Source organism: Gymnogyps californianus, unplaced genomic scaffold (assembly GCF_018139145.2).
Source record: "Gymnogyps californianus isolate 813 unplaced genomic scaffold, ASM1813914v2 HiC_scaffold_36, whole genome shotgun sequence".
In the NCBI taxonomy this organism is placed as follows: Eukaryota; Metazoa; Chordata; class Aves; order Accipitriformes; family Cathartidae; genus Gymnogyps; species Gymnogyps californianus.
This window is the reverse complement of record NW_026114246.1, coordinates 679,219-701,796: the sequence shown is the minus strand read 5'-3', so window position 1 is coordinate 701,796 and position 22,578 is coordinate 679,219. Positions and strand designations below refer to the sequence as shown.

At 40.5% G+C, this 22,578-nt stretch overlaps 1 protein-coding gene across 1 annotated transcript; it reads right to left on the bottom strand.

The window, feature by feature from the left end:
- Window positions 1-311: 311 nt before the first annotated feature.
- On the bottom strand, window positions 312-908 carry LOC127028608 (heat shock protein beta-3-like). The gene is given in 1 exon segment (XM_050914329.1): window positions 312-908. A coding segment is annotated over 1 exon segment (597 nt).
- Between the last annotated feature and the right edge of the window lie 21,670 nt (window positions 909-22,578).

Below are 22,578 nucleotides of genomic sequence, written 5' to 3'. Positions count from 1 at the left end.
ACTGAACTCATAAATGTGCATTATTTTCAATATGTTATCAAATAGAATTTTTTTTCTCTTGCTGTGACTAGCCTAAATTTTCTACTGTTCAAAAAGCCTGGCTTTCCAGCACATATATAGCTGGAGGCAAGCAGTCTAACATTTCACATCAAACAATAAACTCAGCATACTGAAAAATATATACAAAGATTTTCCTTTACTGTAATATAAATACAGCCACATGCTTACTACACTCTACAGCATTGCTTGAATTATATTATTTTGTTATATTAAGAAAAAATTTATCTCAGCAATAAACTATGGACAAGACTCTAATTCTTTCCCACCGAATTCTTCATTTCAACAACCAAAATGCCATCATGGCAGAAAAGCACAGACAAATCTTTGTTCTCCACTCCATTAGGTAATTTGTATTGTCTGGTAGAGCTTTTGGATATGAAACTGTGTTCGTCCATCCTAGGTCTGTGCTGAGCTTTAATCAGGAGCCAGCCTTTGAAAGTCTGAATAATGATATCTTCGGGGCGGAACTGCACAACATCCAGCAACACCTGAAAGCATGTGTTTTCCTCTTCCTGGCCACTCTTCCCAGCCCCAGCTGTACTTTCTGCGATACACCTGTTGCTCAGTGCAGCTGTAGAAGGGCCCGGCAAAGCATATAAAGAGTGGTCCAGTTTGTGTGCTTCTAGCTCTTGGACAGCAAACTGCTCTTGATAGCATACAGGAGTTTCCACCCAGTGTCTTATAACAGCTTCTGCCATTGCTGAGGCAGAAAGATAAGTTGCTGCTTCTGTGTTGCTTTGGGGAAGCTGCAGAGTCAGAGCAAACTCTTCCCAGTCGTATGCCTTACCCGCAAACTAGTTTATCAGTTGATGTCGCCTTTCACTTTTAGCACAGGCAGAGCTTAACATTTAATAGGGCGTGCTGTGCTCCAGTGCTGGGAGATTTGTTTCATCTTTTATCCACTAACAATAGAGCACTATTTATAGTGCTGGGGTCTTGAGTGGCTTCAACAGTTTCCACGTGTACAGCTTTCATGCATAGGTAGTAAAAGCAAAATTTTAATGCACCTCCAGTTATTGCAATATTGTGCTGTTGTTATGAATAATGAGCAGACAAATAATGTGAAAGATTCTTTGATTTAAATGGAAGTTTAATGATTCTGGTTTTCCAAGGGATACATTGCAATAGATACAAACTGTATTTCTTCTAACTGAAATACAAAGTTATTGAGGGAAGGGATTTAATTAGTTTGACAGTAGGAACAGAGCAAATTTCAGGTTAGGTGAACTATAAAATTATCAAGTGCACTGGATATTGTTGCAGAAGTTGTGCATAGGTGAAATACAGGTATGGTTAACGGTGTTATTGGCGGGAAGAGGGAACCATGACCATCCCTGCCCAAAGAGGGGGTGCCTGAAGGGCTGAGTCTGCAATCTTAGTGACCTACAAACACAGCAGAGCCTTCTCCAGCATGTCAGGGAGTCAGACTCAAGAGTACAGGGAAAATTACAGTGAAAGCTCATGTTTCACAGCTTCCAGGAGAGGGCAGAGTTATTTTTCCCCAGCAGAATAGTAAAGACAACTCCAAATCCTTAATGCTATCCCATTGTACCAGTAGCCTTCATCTTCTGGGGCTTAACAGCTTGAATCTATGATCCCATCTACCGCATGTGTCTGGGGAGCAGGACTGATGACCTCAAAGGCTCTCTGTGGTGTAATCTTCTTGCTACTCTGTGATCTCAGGGCAAATAATGCCTACAAGTGTTAATAGTTTGGTTAACAAGACCAAAGAGGAAAGTGCAGTGAAAAGGGAAAAGCATTTCCAAATTTTAGTATGTTTGCTAGAAAATCCCTCTAGCTGGGCTTGGTAATGTAAAGCAGAATGCACTATGGCAACTGATGGTGAAAATTGTTTATTTCCCTCAGTTGGACTAATACTAGAAATAATCAAATGAGATATTTTTATTCCTTCTTGTTTGGCTTTTGTTGTTCAGAGCTCTGTCTCTCTCTTGTCTTACATCTTCCATTACCATGAAAATGGCAAGCCAGTTTATATGGGATCTTTGGTTGCTAATGGACTGTAGGCTCACAAAGAAAGAGGCAGGTGAATTTCAATAGCTATCAGAAATGAACCTCTGTATTGAGTCGATAGCAGAGCAGGATTACCAGACATATCTATAATTAAGGTTCTAAGGTCGCTATTTTACTTAGACTCATGAAGGCTGCATCGCAAGGTAAGGAAATTTTCGAAGGTAGATCAAAGGTTCAAGATAACTTACATTAATGGCCAATCATTTAATTGAGTATTGTGGGAAAGGAGAATTATGTTACTTTATTCAACTATTGGCTCTTCTCTTGTCAAACTGTCCTCCAGAAATCATTTTAAAATGCAATTCTGAATGTATGGCTTGCTAAAATAGTGATAAAAATAACCTGGAACATTGCCCGTTATCTGTTCAGCAGCTGTTTTCTGTTCAACAGCTGTTTTCTGTTTCACTAGCCAATGATTCACTTGATGAGGAAACTTTAACCCTGAAGTGAAGCAGTATGCCTGGTTGGTTGTGATATTATGCTTTTAGAAATTGCTGAAAGTTATTGCTGTCCCTACTGAATTCTCTGATGATAGCCTGACTTATTTTACTTCAATTTTGCACTTCATTAATAAATGTACTGTGCAGGAATACTTTTTTATTTTATTTTAATTATTCCCATCTTCTCCAGAAAAAGGTAAACTTGCCTATACTTACACTTTAAATGAAAACAGAAACCACCACCTCAGTGCAGCTCACTGTGGGACAGCTATATCTATTCCCAGAAACAGTTGTGTTAGTCTTTTAAATGTCTATGTTAAGCATACTTGGAACTGTCTGTCTAGTCTAATTAGCATGAAAGATGCTTTGAATACCCTTTAAATTCATGTCTTACACAAAGCTCTACAAAAGTTTATAGGATCCCTTTCTACTCTGTAGGACAAGGAATCGGAAAGATTTTGGTAATGAAGCCGTGTAGCCTCTTTCTGCTCTCCCATCCTGCTCTCTCCTCGGTCCCAGTCCCCTTTTCTCTCTGCCACCTACAGGCTCAGGAATTAGCATAATCTTTCTTATCTCTGTTGCTAACACGGAGAATATGTCAACTGGAAAAACAAAACACCCTTGAAATGCAAACGTCCCAGTAATTTAGAATATATTTTCAGGTTTTCAAATTTAAATATGGACATGGTGCTGCAATACTGAGGAACTTTTGATGCTTATGCTATACTCTTCAAATATGCATAGCACACTTCAGTCGAGCAATGCATTTTAATAACAATTGATTACTGAGGTCATTTTAAACCTTCAGAGCAGATCCGGCAGGAGCAGGATCGATGTCCTTAATTGCCAGCTCGGTGACTTGGGTTTTCTTTCCCTGTTTTTCTGTGCATGCAAAGGCCTCGCCCCATGCCATGCAGTGGGTGGGAAACCACTGACTGGCGTGGGAAGTATTGCAGAGCTATTCTTTGCAAAATTGAAGTGAGACAATTAGTTATCGTGGCCTTGCACTTGTCAGTCCATGCTCTCTTTCGCTGATCACATATATTTATGGTCTCAATATCTTTTGGGGATTTTTAAAAGAAAGAAATGGGATCCATTGGCAATTTGCAACAGTTGGCTGGGAGAAACACGGTACCAGTATAAATGGGTCACACCGACATCTTGTGGTGAGACGAGAAAATATCTGCAAAAAAAATCACAAGCTGCCTGCTGTATGCTAATACCAGATATCATTACTAGTCTGTGAAATATTTGTATGGAAAGACAAATCAAAGGAAGAAAACCCCAAGATTTTAACTTACAACAGACTATTTTCAAGCTAATATAAGCTGCTTTCTCAGTAATTTGGAGGGGGAGGGATAAATATTTGATTCATGTTGAACTCATGGAAAATATAGAAAGCAGCCATCCTGATAAAGCTGTATTGTAAATTACAAAAATGTAAGGTGCACAAATTCATGAGAACAACAATTTTTTGCTGCATATCTTAAAGAAATACAGACATTCTGCTTGACACAACTTTAAAATAATAGATTGCCTTGTTGCGATTCTCTGCGTGCTTGATTTCCCAAAGAGAAGTATGTATTTCAACTACCATTGAAATTCAGTAACTGCTGAAAGGGAGAAAAAGCGAAAAGGCTGGCAGGATGAAGTGAACAAGAACTCTTCTAGCAAAAGCTAACAGGCTAAATTCAAATGAGAGCCATGTAATTATCCAAATGAATTTAGGCAGAGCATTGCAATTACTTTTACCAAAAGCACCCAAGGATGCCACTCACAATCTATTTCACATGTCATTCAAAAGAGATGCTGTCACTTCAGACTTGGCAATACATAAGAAATGTAAGGAAGAGCAGGACTTAGTAGGTTTTAACGGTGCTGGCTCTGTTATACCCAATATGGGAGTTTAAGCTTTGTAGTGATACTGAAGAACTACATAGTAAAATAAAATGTATGTGAGAATGGAATGTGGGGTGACACTTATGGAAACTAGATGGTAAAGAGCTATTTTCTACATGGTATTTAATATATTTTTGTAGAGTGAGAAAATTATTGTTTCCTACTTGTTTCACTTTGAGTCCATTACTTCTTAGAGCTATGAGTTGTCCTTTTAGCTAGATTGTTAGATCTGGATATATGTAAGCTCTGAAGGAATAAAAAATGTAATCATCACAACTACTGCAAGTGTTTAGTCAGTGGATATCAGATGTTCTGTTTTCAAGAAATATTGAGGGTTTCTTTTTTATTAATGTCTCATTCCAATCACACGGCATTTACGTTGGGCAGTGAATCACAACATAACTCTTTCTGCAGCAAGACTTCATGCTCTGTTATAAAACTTCTTGCAAGTTATAAGGGCTGTGCTGTTACACAGCCAGCTTAACTGAAGGAAGGCTTCAGTCTGTGGGTCATGTCCTTCAAAACCTGGAAAAGGCTGGATCCACCCAAACTCTTGGAAAATCTCTCCAGGGCACTGATGCTCACTTGTAACTGTAAACTCAATCTCCTAATTTTAGGGGCCTCTTAAGAAGCAGAAAGCTAATCTCAGTTTTTGCACTAAGAATCAAGCATTTGCTCATTTGTTAGGAAGCTATGTAAGAAATATAAGTAAGCATGGAAAGGACTATCATTTTGACATGTTACATCCACTATTACAAGACTTTTGTTTGATGTGTTGAGATGATAGAGGGGCAGATGAAGGATGAGAATGAGGGATAATAGGATCACAGCAGGTTCTGTTGGAGCAACGTCTTTACAGAACAGTGAAGGAATAAAAATGCAACTTGTATAATAATGATTTTAAAATTTCAAGTTATTATAAAAGTTACTTTGAAGTGATGTCATGGAACTCTTTACAAGTATTTGCTTTGTTATTCACATGGCTTGTTTTCTAAACATTTTTATGCCTGTTATAGGCAAATGCATCTGTGCCTCACAAATTCTTGAGGAAGTTCTATAAAAAGCAAACTATAGGATTTTATTTAGAGTGATAAAAATCTGTTCACTTCTTGCACACAGAAGAACAGTAGAGAGGAAATGAACAATTAAAAGAGAATAATGTGCCTAAGGGCTTGAAAGCTCTGTTTTGCCACTGAAAGGTAGGATCTAATGCACTCTTGCTGTAGAAACAGTCTTATTTTTCACCAGTTAAAAATTAACTAGTGTTCCAAGAAGAATGCCAGTTTTCAGTTTTCCTCCTCCTCTCTCTCACTGAAGTCTTGACTTGAGACTTGATAGAAATAATTCAAGGTAGTTGAGTACAATAAGAGTGATTTATTTATTTTGGAACTGTTTAAACTTCATAGCAAGTGCTCACTTGCTTCTTTAGAATGTGAAACTCCTATTCCATAGATCAGATCTTTGGGTTTGCATATTTTGAGGTTGACCACTTTATTAAAAATAATAGAAGTACTGAAAATCTCACCTATGAAGTTCTGGGAGTAGGAATATTTCTGTTGTTTAAAATTAGGTACTGTCTAAGGCTTCTAGGAGTAAGGGCTGGAAAGTCTAGGACCTAAATTACACACAAAACATGCTAACCTGTAATTAGCACAAAAAACCCCATGATCTCATTTTTTATAGTTTCTCCTAAAAACAAAGTTAACACTTGAAGTTAAATAGCTAGAATGAATTGAATAGCTATGGTGTACTGAAGCTCTGGATATGTTTGTCAAAATATTTACTTGGAAGAAAATAATTGAACTTGCTAAATGAATTTTGAGATTTAAAATTCTCACTATGAAGTGTTGGAATGGACTAAAGGTATAACTGAACACACTTCATTGCTCAGCTACCATGAAAATATTGTAATATGACATGAGTGCTAGAGTCAAAACTACATTAAAGAATAAAAATTCCCATGTATTTAGGAAATTTTAGAGCTATGGGCAATACTTTCTGAGTATTTGCTAGCAATGAGATATTAGCTGAATGGCCCTTGATATGAAGGTAGGTAGCTTGTGGCTTTAGCTAAAGTCTGTGACTTTGGTACTGGATGCTAAATGAAGCCACTGATTTAAGGCATCCTGCTTTACTGCACCCTGCATCCTTTGTGACTGGGTCTTGTAGGCACAACTGGAATCAGTCCCGTGAGATTCTTCTTTAACATCAAGAATCCATGAAAATTTCTCCAAGTGCTATACAAGTCATCCACCACCATGCATCACCAAGATGGATAAGTTCCCTAGGGCCAAGCAAAGAATCCCTGATCACTCAGCCTAAAACTCATTGAGGCTGAGAGTCAACATGTTGGTCTGGAAGGCGGCCAGATACTGATTCCAGGGTAGAAGTACGTCATCCAGAAAGTCCTTAAAGAGCAACTTCTGTGATTTGTGAAGGATTTATGGGAAGAGTTGGCTATGGTTAGTGAACAATTCCTTTCTGAAGTGACATAAATGTGCTGTTTGATGTCAATGTACCTTGGGAATTAACTTCTATGATGAGCATCTGTAACTGACAAGGAGACTGGGTGGGTCAGTATGGGGAGTGGGAGGCTTGCCCCAAAATCTCAAGTTTAGAGTAACTGATAGTGGATTGATGGTGACCCAACACTGCTGTCTTCATGTTCTGACTTAGTGGATAATGTGAAATTCGTTGTAGCCATGTCTCAATTCTATGGGCCATCTATTTGTATCACAAAGCCAGCCCCCCACAGGTTTCCAGTCTTAGAAGGAAAGCCAATAATTCATTGGCGAAAATACTGCTTCCCCTTGCCTGTCCACATGGAGAAAGCCAACCAAAATCTAGCTTCTATGTCAGAATTGTTATTTCCTTCAGTGTTTGAGTTAGAACAATATTCTCATACTGTCTTAATTTCCCAATTTTGGTGATGTCTGGAAGGCTGCAGAGGTTGTAAAATCTCAGATGTTACAAATCCTTTTTTGTAGATACAGTTTTCAGTTAAATCCGAGGACCAAATTCTTATATATAAACCACATCATAATCCTTTTATCTTCACTGGAATTGTACATAGTGTATATCAGTGCAGAATTTACATCCTTAATTTTAAAATTATCATCCATACTAGTTCTGAAATGACATGTTCTTTCATAGTATGGGTTCAGCTCAGAAGACAGCATTTGGCCAGACCTTTCTTTAATATCACAGATTAAGTTTACTGTGAATCTTAATTTACAAAACTTGGACAGTTATGATATTCCACAGACATGAGTAGTGAACACTTTAATGAAGTCTTATGTCTGAAATTTAAAACTTATTTCTCCTACTTTGAGCTTCTCTTCATACATGTTAGTATTTGAAAAAATCTGAAAACATATTTTCTGGCCTGCTTTGTACACTTGCCTATATGCAAAGATTCCATCAGTGTAAAGCCGTGCCATATAGGTTGGAAAAAAATGATGGTAGACTTGCTTTTCTTCTTAAAAAAGTCATTGTATCATATAACATACTGGCAGAATCTCACTCAGTCTTTACCATACCTTCTAAGCAATGATCTGTGTACATGTAAACATTTATAAAATATGGCCAGATACCTGGTTAGTAGGTAAGGTAGCACTTTCTTTCCATTACTACAATACTTTCCTCCCAACAAATATTTATCAACACAGTTATTTTTATTATAATATAGAGCAGAATTGCTGTGCAAAATCTACTGCTTGTATGTTATACTACTGAAGATGACCCTTAATTAAACTTTATTGTGCCAAGGTTTATGTTTAGATAGCATGTTGTACAAGAAATAAAATATTTCTAGTGAGATCATGAGAGTGCTCTAATGTTTATAAAGGCAGATTTAGCTCCCATGTTATAGAAACTGTTTTATTTTCACAGTAGAAGCTCTTTTTTCCATATTAATCTTTGCTGTACCAAGTAGGTAAATTAGGTCTGCGCAGGCTAATAGGATAGTTCCATAGTCATATTTTTAAGACTTTTAAGTTATAACCTTTTCTTGGAGAGAAGTTTTCAAAAATAATTCAGATCTTTACTGGGCATTTTTAAGTATGTTAGCTATTCCATATAGACTATAGTGTTCTTTGGGGCCAAAGCTACTTACAGATGGCCAAAGAGTATGGACTCTGTTATTTATAAAAAGTGAGATGGGGCTTCTTTGTGCTAGGGATGAACAAAGCCACAGGAAGATCATTCAGAAGAGTTAACCATAAGCAGAACCACAAACCACAGAGGGGGCTTTGACATACAGCCAAAGGAGTTAGTGTTGTTGGCATTTTTTATCAATTCAAAATATATTTGGTTATACGGAGAATGACTGATGGATGGATAAAGAAGTTAGAAGCAGAGAATGAGAGTGAAAGATATAATGGATAGAGAGAAATGTTCTAAAACAGAGGAAATTCGATTACTAGTGTACAAGCAAGCTCTCACTCAGCAAAGTATACTGTGTGATAGTAGCCAAAGGCAGTTGGATGTTGAATAATGAGTGATTGTCTGTCCAGTTCGCCAACTCCCTACTCGCATTGCTATTCCCATAGCATTCAGTGGGGATATTGGAGAAGTAAAGGCTGCAGAGTTAAACCTTATTCCAGCAACAGTCTAGGAGAGAAAGAACCACCAGACAGTTTCAGATGGACTCCACAGTGTCTCACTGCTATTCATTTTCTATCACTGCTGGAATTTTGCTGTGGAAACAAATAGCAAAGAAAACAATAACAGGATTAAGAACAATGACAGACTATTAAGTCACATACCAGTGGTTTACAGCCTATGGCATTTTTTTCCGCTGGTGCAATGTTAGATTTCTTTTTGGCAATGTTTTTGTGGTTTTTTTAATGTACAACATTTTAGGGTTAAGCACATGACCTAACTGAGGAGGGGATGCTTTCTAGTTCCTCCCTGGGAGGTAAGGGTCCACTTTGATACAGTTTGTATGTTGGTTTTGATTTAGTTCTCCCACCTGAATCTCTGTAATTTGGAGAGAGGCCCCTTTTCTGTTCAGGAACAAGAATTAGTGCCTCAGTTGCCAAACCATGCTTCATTCTTCCTGAGTATAGGAAGCCATAGAGAGCAGTTAGTTAGTAATCAGTGAGCAAACTGATGAGCTCTTCTATGAACTGTAATTCTGGGAGGGCTAACGTGCAAAGACTGCATAGCAATAGAGATTTGGGACCAATATACAAATGACTGGTAATTCTGTAATCCTGGGACTATTCTACCATTGTAGAAAAGCAGCATACTCTAAGGTTAGGTACTTAAATTGTGCAAGAGGACTGTGCTATTTTGAGAGATCAGATTCAGTTTCCTGTTCTTATTTTACTTGTTCCCAGAGTCAACAATGCATCCTGACTATACTATAAAAAGACACTGGACTATTCTGCAAGCTGGAAAAGTGTTTTTTTTTAGTTATTCTACTGCTGCAGTTCTACACTCTGATTATGTAAAAACTTGAAGTTAATATTTCTTCTCAGCAGATGTTCAATTTCTTTAGTCTTTGAAGTCACTTTGCATACTCTGATAATAATTTTAATTTCCTGATCTAAAGTGTCCAGCATTATTTTCACATATTTTAGGCTTATTTTTGTCCATATCCAAGTGTCAAGTAAGCATTTAGATAGCTAGGTAATGTGGTTACAAAAGATGCTTGCTACATACCAATTACGCATCAGGTGCATGACCACTTGCAAAATTCAGCCTCATTTGAACATGCAAAAGGCATTAGGGGTTTCCAAAATGCAGCTGCTGCAGTCCACTTGTCTTCAAGAGCTTGTTACCCTTAACGTCCACATCTCATATGTGTGGGTGAGTTCATTAAGGGGTAGCTTTCTGCCTCTAAATTGGCTGCCATGAGACTGCTACGTCAGCTATGCCTTTTGTACAAACTAATATGGAATTAACTGCCTGCATTTACAGAATGACTGGACTGATCCCTTATGTTACCAGATACAACCCCCTGCAGTTATTACCTCCAGATGTGGAGAGAAAGGCTAGCAGAAATACCTGGCTCCATTGTAGTTGATCGTTTTGATCAACTACAGCAGGTCTGAGCTGGAATGTCAAGACCTGGTCTGCAGCAGTGTTAGGCACTCAGAGCTGTACTTGAAGATAATATTAAAAGTGGTCTGGCTGTGATGCTACTTGATGCTAAATATTGCAAAATCCTGTCTGTCTTATATTAGGTACCCAAAATAAATAGATACTTTGACCTTTAACTTTCTGTGCCTCATTCCTGCTTCTGAAAGAAAGTGATAATAATATTCTCTCATCTTAAAGGATTGTTGTGAAAATTAACTAATTAATATCTGTGAAGCATTTAGATAGTATTATAATGCATACCAAAGCAATGAATAATTCGGTCCTCAGACAGGATTTGACAAGTGGTGAGTAATACATGGGGCCACACAGAGCAATAATAACAGTAAAGAAAAAGGAAAACTGAATACTGAATAAGATAGTAGTCAAGTAGAAAATATACAGTAGTTATATAATTAGACAGCAAGTCATAATAGATAGGCACATGCAGACTGAATTAAAGCTGCACAGGAAATCTTAAATCTAGCATTTTCTTCTTAAGTGCCTGATTTCAACAGTGGTTTTAATGTTGTGTTTTGAACATTTACTGTACTACAGCCACAATTGTTAGCTTTCTATTCCTCTCATTGTTTTTCAGCATGATACATCATTCACTATGAGGATGTGGGATGTATAGAAAGATAATCACATTTGGAAAATAATTCAGATAGTAATGTAAAGTTATCTGAAATGAAGTTAGAACTGACCACACTGCAATTCCCATCTACCCCTCCTCCATGAGAATTATGAGTCAGGTGATGTGGTTTATTGAAACCTCTTGGCAGTTCCCTGTCTGGAGATCGAATCCACCAGGTATGTTCTGCCCACTGTCCCAGCTGAGATAAACCAGAACTTCCCGATCTGCAGCAGGAATGATATCAGTAAAGGTAGGCGGGACCTAGTAGGATCTAGGTTAAAATGCCTCTATTGGAAGTTTCCATTTGTATCCCACTGAAATTATTGGGAATTTTAGCAATATCTGTATGCAGTAGTATGTCTTAGACCTCTGAAAGCTAGATATTGAACAGGGAACATGTGAAAAACATTAATTTTGCCCAAGTCTTGCTCAGTTCTGAGACAGTGCATTAATATGCATGCCAAACTGTTGAACAGGGTGAAAATGAAGAATTAGTGATCAATACTAATGAGGATCATTTGCTCTAAACACAAATGTACTGTGCTTTTTGCTCACAATATATATAGCTTTACTTGAAAGATTCTCCCAGTCTCTGGTTATTTTAGTATCACTACTTATGATTTTTCATGTGTTCAGAGTAACATTAATCTTTAGCCTTAGTTCCCTCAGTAAGTATTAACAGAGTTACATGTTAATGAATTAACAGACTCAACTTCCTTTTCTTCTTAAACTCTCCACATAAAAGCAAGTGATCAAATTTCATGTTAGTTATACAGAAAGCTTTAGTTTATTATTTAGCCAGGACTACAAAAATCAGATATGATCCAAATCTATCTTTCATGTTGAAATAAAATAGAAATAAAATAGAACAGGTAATCCTCCTCACATATTCTTCAGATGGGTTCAAGACAAGAAGCCTATACTTTGGCTGCTGGCCTCTCCTCCAAGGGAAAAAAGAAAAACACTTTAGTGAGAGTCAAAGGACCCTATAAAGCATGCTTTGGACTTGCTCCCATAGCTGAAACCTATACAGCTACCACATAGAATACCTAAGTCTTAATGAGCTTTTAAAAAAACCTGACTATACTGACCTATTTTCCTGATCTGAGATTCAGTTTGACTGAGAAGTCTCTCAAGGTCTTTTAAATGGCGATTCCCTTCATTCCTTTATGGGCCAACTACTTGCCAGTTTTTCCCATCCTCAAGACTATGTGGAGGATGCTCAAAGGAGAAATGCAGTTTATTCCTAACTAACAATTCTTCAAGATGGACTCAGAATATTCACATCCTTGTCTTGCTTTTCCCCACCTTTGGAGCTGTAGAATAGATGAAAGAAATGCACTGAAGTGGCTGAATCATAGAATAGTTTGGATTGGAAGGGACCTTTAAAGGTCATCTAGTCCAACCCTCCCTGCAATGAGCAGGGACATCTTCAACTAGATCAGGTTGCTCAGAGCCCCGTCCAACCTGACCCTGAATGTTTCCAGGGATGGGGCATCTACCACCTCTCTGGGCAACCTGTTCCAGTGTCTCACCACCCTCATTGTAAAAAATTTCTTCCTTATATCTAGTCTGAATCTACCTTCTTTTAGTTTAAAACCATTACCCCTTGTCCTATCGCTACAGGCCCTGCTAAAAAGTCTGTCCCCATCTTTCTTAGAAGCCCCCTTTAATTACTGAAAGGCTGCAATAAGGTCTCCCCGGAGCCTTCTCTTCTCCAGGATGAACAACCCCAACTCTCTCAGCCTTTCTTCATAGGAGAGGTGTTCCATCCCTCTGATCATTTTTGTGGCCCTCCTCTGGACCCACTCCAACAGGTCCATGTCTTTCCTGTGCTGAGGACTCCAGAGCTGGACGCAGTACTCCAGGTGGGGTCTCACCAGAGCGGAGTAGAGGGGCAGAATCACCTCCCTTGACCTGCTGGCCACCCTTCTTTTGATGCAGCCCAGGATACGGTTGGCTTTCTGGGCTGCGAGCACACATTGCCGGCTCATGTCCAGTTTTTCATCCACCAGTACCCCCAAGTCCTTCTCTGCAGGGCTGCTCTCAATCCCTTCATCCCCCAGCCTGTACTGATATTGGGGATTGCCCCAACCCAGGTGCAGGACCTTGCACTTTTGGCCTTGTTGAACCTCATGAGGTTCCCATGGGCCCACTTCTCAAGCTTGTCCAGGTGCCTCTGGATGGCATCCCATCCCTCAAGCGTGTCAACCACACCACTCAGCTTGGTGTCATCTGCAAACTTGCTGAGGGTGCGCTTGATCCCACTGTCTATGTCGTTGATGAAGATATTAAACAGTACTGGTCCCAATATGGACCCCTGAGGGACACCACTTGTCACTGATCTCCATCTGGACATTGAGCCATTGACCACTACTCTCTGGATGCAACCATCCAGCCAATTCCTTATCCACTGAATAGTCCACCCATCAAATCCATATCTCTCCAATTTAGAGAGAAGGATGTTGTGGGGGACCATGTCAAAGGCCTTGCAGAAGTCCAGATAGATGACATCCGTAGCTCTTCCCTTGTCCACTGATGTAGTCACTCCATCACAGAAGGCCACTAGGTTGGTCAGGCAGGACTTGCCCTTGGTGAAGCCATGCTGGCTGTCTCGAATCCCTCCCTGTCCTCCATGTGCCTTAGCATAGCTTCTAGGAGGATCTGTTCCATGATCTTCCCAGGCACAGAGGTGAGGCTGACAGGTCGGTAGTTCCCAGGGTCCTCCTTTCTACCCTTTTTAAAAATGGGTGCAATGTTTCCCTTTTTCCAGTCACCGGGGACTTCACCTGACTGCCATGACTTTTCAAATATCAGCTTGGCAACTACATCAGCCAATTCCCTCAGGACTCTGGGATGCATCTCATCAGGTCCCATAGACTTCTGTATGTTCAGGTTCCTCAGGCGGTCACGAACCTGATCTTCTCTTACAGTGGGAGGGACTTTGCTCCCCCAGTCCCCGTCTTGCAGTCCATCCACTCGAGAGGTGTGGGAAGAGAGGTTGCCAGTGAAGACTGAGGCAAAAAAGTTGTTGAGTACCTCAGCTTTCTCCTCGTCTGTTGTTACCAGTTTGCCAGTCATGTTCATCAGGGGGGGTACACTTTCTTTGACCTTCCTTTTCTGGCTGACATACCTATAGAAGCCCTTCTTATTATTCTTTGCGTCCCTTGCCAAGTTGCACTCCAGCCGCGCCTTGGCCTTCCTGACCCCATCCCTACACAACTGGGCAGCGTCCCTATACTCTTCCCAGGACACTTGTCCCTGCTTCCACTGCCTGTGCATTTCCTTCTTGCCCTTTAGTTTGACCAGCAGGTCTTGAATCAGCCATGCCAGTCTCTTGCCTTCCTTTCCTGATTTCTTACACCTGGGGATCGAGAGCTCTTGTGCTCTATGGAAAGCATCCTTAAAGATCTGCCAGCTCTGTTCTGCTCCCTTGTCCCTGAGGGCAGTTTCCCAGGGGGTCCTATTGACTAACTCCTTGAACAGCTGAAGTTTGCTTTCCTAAAATTCAGGGTCCTGACTTTACTCTTCACCTGTCCCATGTCCCTCAGGACTGCAAACTCCACCAGTGCATGATCACTGCAGCCTAGGCTGCCTCCAATCTTGACGTCACCGATTAGCTCACTTGCGTTGGTGACCATCAGGTCCAGTATCGCATCCCCTCTGGTAGGGCTGTCTATTACCTGGCTTAAGAAGTTATCCTTAATGCATTCCAGGAGTCTCCCGGATTGCCTACAGCTCACCATGCTACTTTTCCAGCAGATGTTGGGGTGGTTGAAGTCCCCCAGCAGGATGAGAGCCTGCGAGCACGATGCCTTCTGTAGCTGGAGTAAGAAGCCTTCATCAATAGGCTCCCCTTGATCGGGCAGCCTGTAGTAGACACCAACCACAAGGTTCCCTTTGTTGCCTCAGTCTCTAATTCTTACCCATAAGCTTTCAACCTGCTCATGGCTATTCTTCAGAGACAGCTCTTCACAATCTATCCATTTCTTGACAAAGAGGGCAACCTCTCTGCCCCTCCTTCCTCACCTGTCCCTTCTGAACAGCCTGTAGCCATCGATAGCCACACTCCAGTCATGGGATTTGTCCCACCAAGTTTCAGTAATGGTAACTAGGTCGCAGCTTTCTAGCAGCACGGTGGCTTCCAACTCCTCCTGTTTGTTGCCCACGCTGCGTGCATTGGTGTAGAGGCATTTCAGCTGGGCTGTTGGCAGTGTCACCTTCTTAGAGGAACACACCTTAATTCCTTTGAGGTATTTCACTGGTGTTTCCCTGTTGGCCCCTATTACCTCAGGAGCCCCTGGCTCATCTCCGTAAGACTTCAAGTGTGCTGCAGTGTAGCCAGCACGTCTCAGAGCAACAGGCTGAGGGCCCTCGCTAGCACCCTGTCCCTCCTAACCTTGGCGTGTTGTCCCACAGCTTGTCACAGGCAAGCCTGATATTATCCCCCTCCCCCTTCAAGTCTAGTTTAAAGCTCTGTCAATGAGCCCCGCTAGCTCGTGAGCAAAGACCCTCTTCCCCTTTGAGAAAGGTGAATCCCATCCAACGCCAGCAGGCCTGGTGCTGTGTAGGCCATCCTATTATCAAAAAACCCAAAATTCTGGAGGTGACACCAGCCACGGAGCCATGTATTAATAGACTGGGTCCATCTGTTTCTTCCAATGTCGCTGCCTGCAACTGGAAAGATAGAGGAAAAAATTATCTGTGCTCCAGATTCCCTTACCAACCATCCCAAGGCCCTGAAGTCTCTTTTGATTGCCCTTGGACTACACGTTGCACCTTCGACACCCACATGGAAGAGCAATAATGGGTAATAGTCCGAGGGCCATATCAGACTAGGAAGTTTCCTAGTGATGTCCTTAACCTGGGCCCCAAGGAGGCCGAAGACTTCCCTAAGAGGAGGGTCTGTCCAGCATATTGGACCCTCTGTTCCCCTCAGAAGGGAGTCACCTACAACTATAACCTGTCTTTTCTTCCTCATCAAGGTGGTTGTGATACTGGGGGTAGGCCTTTCTGACCTTGGCAACACCTCTGGTGTAGATGGACCATCATCCATTGACTGGCCTTCCACATCCAGAGCCTCATACCTGTTGTACAGAGGCATCTGGGAAGGCGAGGTAGGCAAGGAGGGGATTCGCCTGCTGCCCCGAGCGTGGACTTGCCTCCATTCACTCCTTTCCTTTAAGCTACTGCCTTCCGCCTGGCAGGGGGAGGATATAGGATCCCCTTGATCTTGGTTTTTTTCTGGTGGCTGTTCCTGTCTCGGGGAGGGCAGAGCATGGTTCCACCAGTCTCTTTCTCAGACTCCCTGATGCTCCTTAACCTTTCTACTTCCTCTCATAACTCTGCCACCAGGCTGAGCAGATCATCTACTTGGTCACACCTCACACAGCTGTTCTCACTACTGCCATCAGGTACTAGTGAAAGACTCTGGCACTCCCTGCAGCCTGAGACCTGGATGGCTGCATGTTTTTGTGGGAGCTCTGTCTGGGTTGCCACATCCATTCTGGTGAGTGCAGAGGACATAGCTTTCTGTCAGGTGGATACCATAGCTAAGCTCCTTCTGACAGGGTGATGACCACCAATTGAACTCACCTCTTGAGCTAGGGCGACAATGCCCTTCCACACAAACTGCCACACCATGCTCTAGCCGCTAGCGCTCCCTAGGCTGCTTTTTTATAGGGGTGGGTGGGGTGGCCGTGGTTGCTCTGGCAACGCCCAGACCTCGTCAGCGTCTCTCGCGAGAGCTGCCGGCTCCTGGCGGGTCTCTCCACTGCCCTGGCGTCTCCCTGCCTCAGGAAACCCCCCTGTGCGCTGAGATCTGCCACTCCGATGCGGATCGGGCCAGCTCCGGAGCAGCTCCCTTCGGCGACTGACTCACATTCTCACAGAATTCACATGCTGTCTTTAGACCCTCATTCCTAAAACACTTAGGAACAGTGGGAAAGGGGGCCAGTGCTAATTTAAAGTTCCCACCCACACAGTAAATTGCCCGAGTGGAAATGCATTTCAAAGTGTGCATGCCTTCTGTTGTATTTATTCCTATATCCTTGACTGTAAAGCAGCTGAGCTTCTCAGCTGCCTAAGTCTACTCCCTAGCACAACTGCGGTGTTACTGGGTTTGTGCTGTTCAGACGATTGTCACTAACTGGTTTTATTATTCACAAACTAGGTTTATAATCCAGCTGCCAAGACATTAGCAAAAAAGCGTGGTTGGACTTGTGGTTAGGGCACTGACTTGGGAGGTAAGAAATCCAGTCTTGGTTCTTGGCTCTCCCGCAGGCTTTTCTCTATGACTTCTGGCAAACCACAGTCTTTCTGTTCCACTTTCAAAGAGTGGGGGAAGAGGTATCAGGATCCTAGCCCTATTTAGATTATTGAGCTTTTCAGGAGAGACTATCTTCTAATGCATGTATGCAGAAACTCTTATACAGAGACAAGATAGCATATGAGGCCTTCAGAGGAAAAAGGCAGTGCAAACAAGGATCATAAAAATTGTGAGTATGAAGGTGTATCACTAGTGACAAAGATGAAATTGAGTTTACCATGAATATACTTTTAATATTCTTGATGAAACGAAAGAACTCAGATATCAGAAGTGGACTTACTCCCCCCTCCTCTATTATGGCACCAAGTATGTCACTTGCTTCATAGGATGTGATAGCATAGCTACGGCATACTGCCTCCAATGCTACATGCCTGAGCATCATTATAATGCAACTGAAAATACAGGGTATAGCAAGTGGAGGGTGAGTATACAGAAAATAAGAAAGTATGTAGTAATCAAAGTTTGTCAAATGGATGCATATTCAATAGAAACAAAGATGTTTTCAGATTTACCTTTTGCTGCTATTGATAAAGTAAATGTAATTGTATTGCTGTTCTGTTTGTATGGCTGATGATCTTGCTTTTGCTTTATTCACCAGTAGAATATTAGTTTGCAAAGAAAACACAAAAAAGTCCCCATTTTAGGCTTTTCACACTATAGCACTATTAATGGATTTTGTCTACAAAGAGCTTTTACAGGATGAGATTGCTTGAGTTCAATTTAAAATAACAATTGTAGGCTCATCTTTCAGACCTCTCTTGGGCAAAGTGCATATTGAAATTGAATTTTCCATGCGTGAGGACTGAAAAGGAGCAAAAGGACAAAAAGATTAAATATTTATTTTTATAATACCTGTACTCTAGAAAGAGTAAAAAAATAAGCCTCAGAGACTTGTTGGACATTAATATGAAAAAATGTTTCAGTGATAATAAGTGAGATAAGTGGCTGTAATTTTAAATGTGCTAAATTGCATATGTGAAAAATGTTGAGAATATTTGTGGATAATTGCAAGCATACAAGCACAACAGTAAATTTATTGGTGGAGTTAAATTTTCTTTAAACTGTCTTAGAACATGAGATGTTTGGTATAGCCAAAGTAAACAACAGTATGTGACCTTGCTACCTGTTTTGCAAGATCTCTGGGAATTGAATTTGCTGGGGGGGAAGCTGGAGTGTGTGAAGTGTGGGCTGTTAGTGTGAGACCTGGCAACAACCTGCCTGCTTATTTTTGGCCATCCCTTCCCTACCCTGTCCGTGCAGAGTCGGGTGAATGCTTCCTCTGGGGAGGATGAGAGCTGACAGCCATTGAATGGAAGGAAGAGGAAGGAAGTTGCAAGGAAGAAGAGGCCTCTAGGTTTTAAGGCGGGAATGGATTGTGGAGGGAGGAGAGGCTACTGGGAAGTGAGGGAGGCAGAAGGACTTGTCCTGAATCCTGTCATCTGAAGGCATGAGGACTAGTGAGTGTGTGGAAAGACTCCACAAAGCCCCATAACTTCCCTGATCCTTCTTCCTCTTTCTAGAATTCCACTCCTTTCCACAGACCTGACTTTTTCCAGTCATCCTTCCCATTAAAACCCTCTAAACTTACTCCCAGTTCCTCTTTCCCTGCTTTCAATCAGTTCTTTAGAACAAAACCCTCAAATACACTTGCTGAGCCCTGCCACTTCTTTTCTTCACCACAGCAGAACCTGATATTGATTTTTTCTATTTATTACTGATCAATCTTGAGCTTCTGAGACTTCAGAAAATCCTCTCTCTGACTCCCTGCAGGTGCCTACTCTGGCCTGAGAGCTAAAATATTAATTGTATTCCTCCTATGGAATTCTATAAGTCAATGGATTTAAACAAGCAGAACCCCAGTACATTGTATCACACTTTATCCCAATACCTATCTGTTGCCATTTTCCTATGTTTAAAGGATACAGAAGCCCCACTGTGTGCTGTTATAATCTGTTATCAGTGGCTTCCAGTCATTCTGGAACAATATTACTGGAAGGATCTTCTGGGCAGGGAATAAGATACAGTAGAGAGAGCTGTCAGAGTGACAGCAGGGTCGGGGTCAGGGTCAGCTGCCTGTCTCCCAACAGATGGTGTTTTGTTGTCTCTCATTAAAAAATCTTCCATGCAGAGAGTAACAGTGTCAGATCTTGTAATGCTAACTTAGCCGAAGTTCAAAGGTAAAATATGTATTCCAAAAATACACAGGCTACATGGTCAGCTTCAAAGTGCAAAACACATCTTTTGATTGATGTGCTAGCTATGTGACATGTAATTATATCACCTAATTTCCTTTTGCAGTTTAGTTTTGATTGGACCAATACATCTAAGCTACTTCACTTGTTTCCTTTACATTTTCCCTCTTGGCCATAGATGGAGTATGCAACTGTCAGAGTGCACACACATGACACAGTATGGCTCAGAGTACTCAGAGTATATGAATTCTGGACAGCCAGGAATTCAAGAATCGCATTTTTTTTTCAAGTCTGCCTAGTTGTAAAAATGAGTGCATAAGGCCTATGGAAAATCCAGTTCAATTACTGGGAAGACCTCTGAACAAAGCCCATTACACAAAGGTCAGGTAGCCAGTGTCTTGCTCCTATTGAAAGCAGAGGCAACGTTGCTATTGTTTTTATTGGGAACATGAATTGGGTCTTCAAGTCAAGTACTTGAACCTTTGTAAAGAGGGGGATAGGCTTTTCTGCTTTTCCTGAGACAGAGAGTCCAGTCTTCCAAAGAGAAGATGGAATATGTTTGTTCTCATTATTGCTATAATATGTAAAGACTATGCTGAGGATGAAAATACTGTTTATGTTTTTAAGTAGCTTTCTGCATGTGATTTCAGAATGGGCAACCATTCTCATTATGAAGATCATCCATTTTGCATGGGGATCCTTTCTCATTTACACTCACACTATCAGAACAGTTTCTTAAAGATCTGTGATCTAAAATAAATAGCAAGAATTTGACCTGTGGATTTCCAAGAGGAAGCTCAATTAAGAAAAAACTTAAAATTAAGAAGAACCTACTTAATATTCTGCTTTATAAACATTTGAACTAAGGTCTTTTGAACTTATTGGTAACTGAAGCACATACTTAAGCATCTGTTAAATAAACTTTTATAAGGTGGTATGTTTAACGGCCTTAGTTAAGACAATAGGTAAACTTGTTTCAACGTAAACTATCCTACCTTTCCCGCATAAGTGGGCTGAGTACTGAAACCATTTTGTATGAATTACAGCATTTGTAGAGTAGCCATCAGTCAACCAAACTGCTTTAAAGAGAAAGCAATATAACTGGTTCTGAATACCTCCAGTGTTATATTCCACATGTGTTAACTTTCCATGAGCAGTTCATGTGAAGGTGGAGGTGGTTATACAGACATTTAAGTGGAAGCTCCCAAATCTAGAAGGCATGGTGCTTCAAAAACATTTGGATTACCTTCAGTTCATGTTATTCCCACAGTACAGACACCATTCAGATTTGTGTATGTATGTGAGTTGCTTTTGGAAACCGAGGAGACAGATGAGTGATTTAAAAACACAAGTTATTTAATAGCCCCAGTACAGAGAGATTAGCGGAGCTGAAAAAGAAACAACACTTTCAGTTACACACATTTGCTTTCCTGCTTCCAGACATATTTTCTAGTGTAGCACTATTTTCTTAAGTTTCCAGTTTAAAAATACATCTGCTGTCCTAGTGGGGGAGCATGAAGTTGATTTATCTGGATTCTTTTGGCATATCATTGCTTCAAACTTTTATTATCTCAGATGTATAGAACTGCAACTACAGAAACATCACAAAATGCCTCAGGAACAGTTACAATTGAAACAAATCCTTTGGAGAGATATGATTTCCTAATTAGTTTGTTGGTTTCAATTCACAGTATCTCCTTACTTACTACATCTATTTTTTCCTCAAGAATTAGTACATTGGCCCATATTTCCTGCTTTTAAATGAAATGGGAATCCTTTAAAATGATCTGCAGTTGATATAACCTTTTCCCTATTCCTTGTCTTCAAAAAATGGCTGAACCACAATCCTTTTGGTAAATATGTCTGACCGACATAGGATTCTCCTTCTGGACTGATATTGTTCAAGGCTTGTTATGATTTCTTGAGACACTGATATCTATACCTCAGATTTTGCTTCCAGAGTCTTATGCTCTGATACTGCTTTTTAATCCTGTTTCAGCTGTATGTTGATATGTGTGCCTTATCATTAGTTACATACTTTAATTCATCGGGAATATGCAGCAAAGTATTTAAGCACACTTTAGTCAGCAGGACTTTAGGACGTGATTTAAAGAAAAAAAGAGCTCCTAAGGATATGCTACATAGCAAAATGCAGGTTTAATTATAACTTGTGTTCACATGCCTGCATAGCTTAAATTCGCTAACATGAATAAAAGTGAAAGCATTACTTTTGTGTGAACTGGTAACTGGAGTTCAAACTCTAAGGCATATGTTACTACATCGTCATTTCTCTTCTTAATATACTACCTAGATTAGGCTAAAACATGGCTTCATTTCTGCCATAAAGGTATATCCATACCAACAAATTATTTCTTACTCATTTTGAGCATTTATTTTATCCATTTTGCTTTTCATTTAAGATTCAGAAACAAAGTAAGTTAAAATGTAGAAAAACTTCAACCACTTTCAATTTAAATTAATTATGAATTGAAATTATACTAAATTTATATCTGTAACTACAGTCAGAACCTGGTTTCTACTTTTGACCTTTTTTTACCATTAATCTTTGCTTTTAGACTGCCTGTTGTTATTTTGCTAGTAAGGTTACCTAAAGGACAGACAAATATTTCAGGAAACAAGAAAAGGGAGGAGAACAGGTGAAAAATCCTTTTCAAAATCTGCTTGCTTGCTTTCATAACCACATGTTCTTTTGTAGGAAAAATACCTAACCATAGCACAGACAGCGACCGTAATGCCAGAAGATAACAAAGCATTAGAGCACAGAGAAAAAGGAAGAGAAGATTTTTGACTGAGAGATCTTGCTTCTTCCATAGCACTCATTCACCTTTGCAGTATCTCTGCATGTTGACATTTGTCAATATATCAGATAGAGTTGCAAATTGCTTC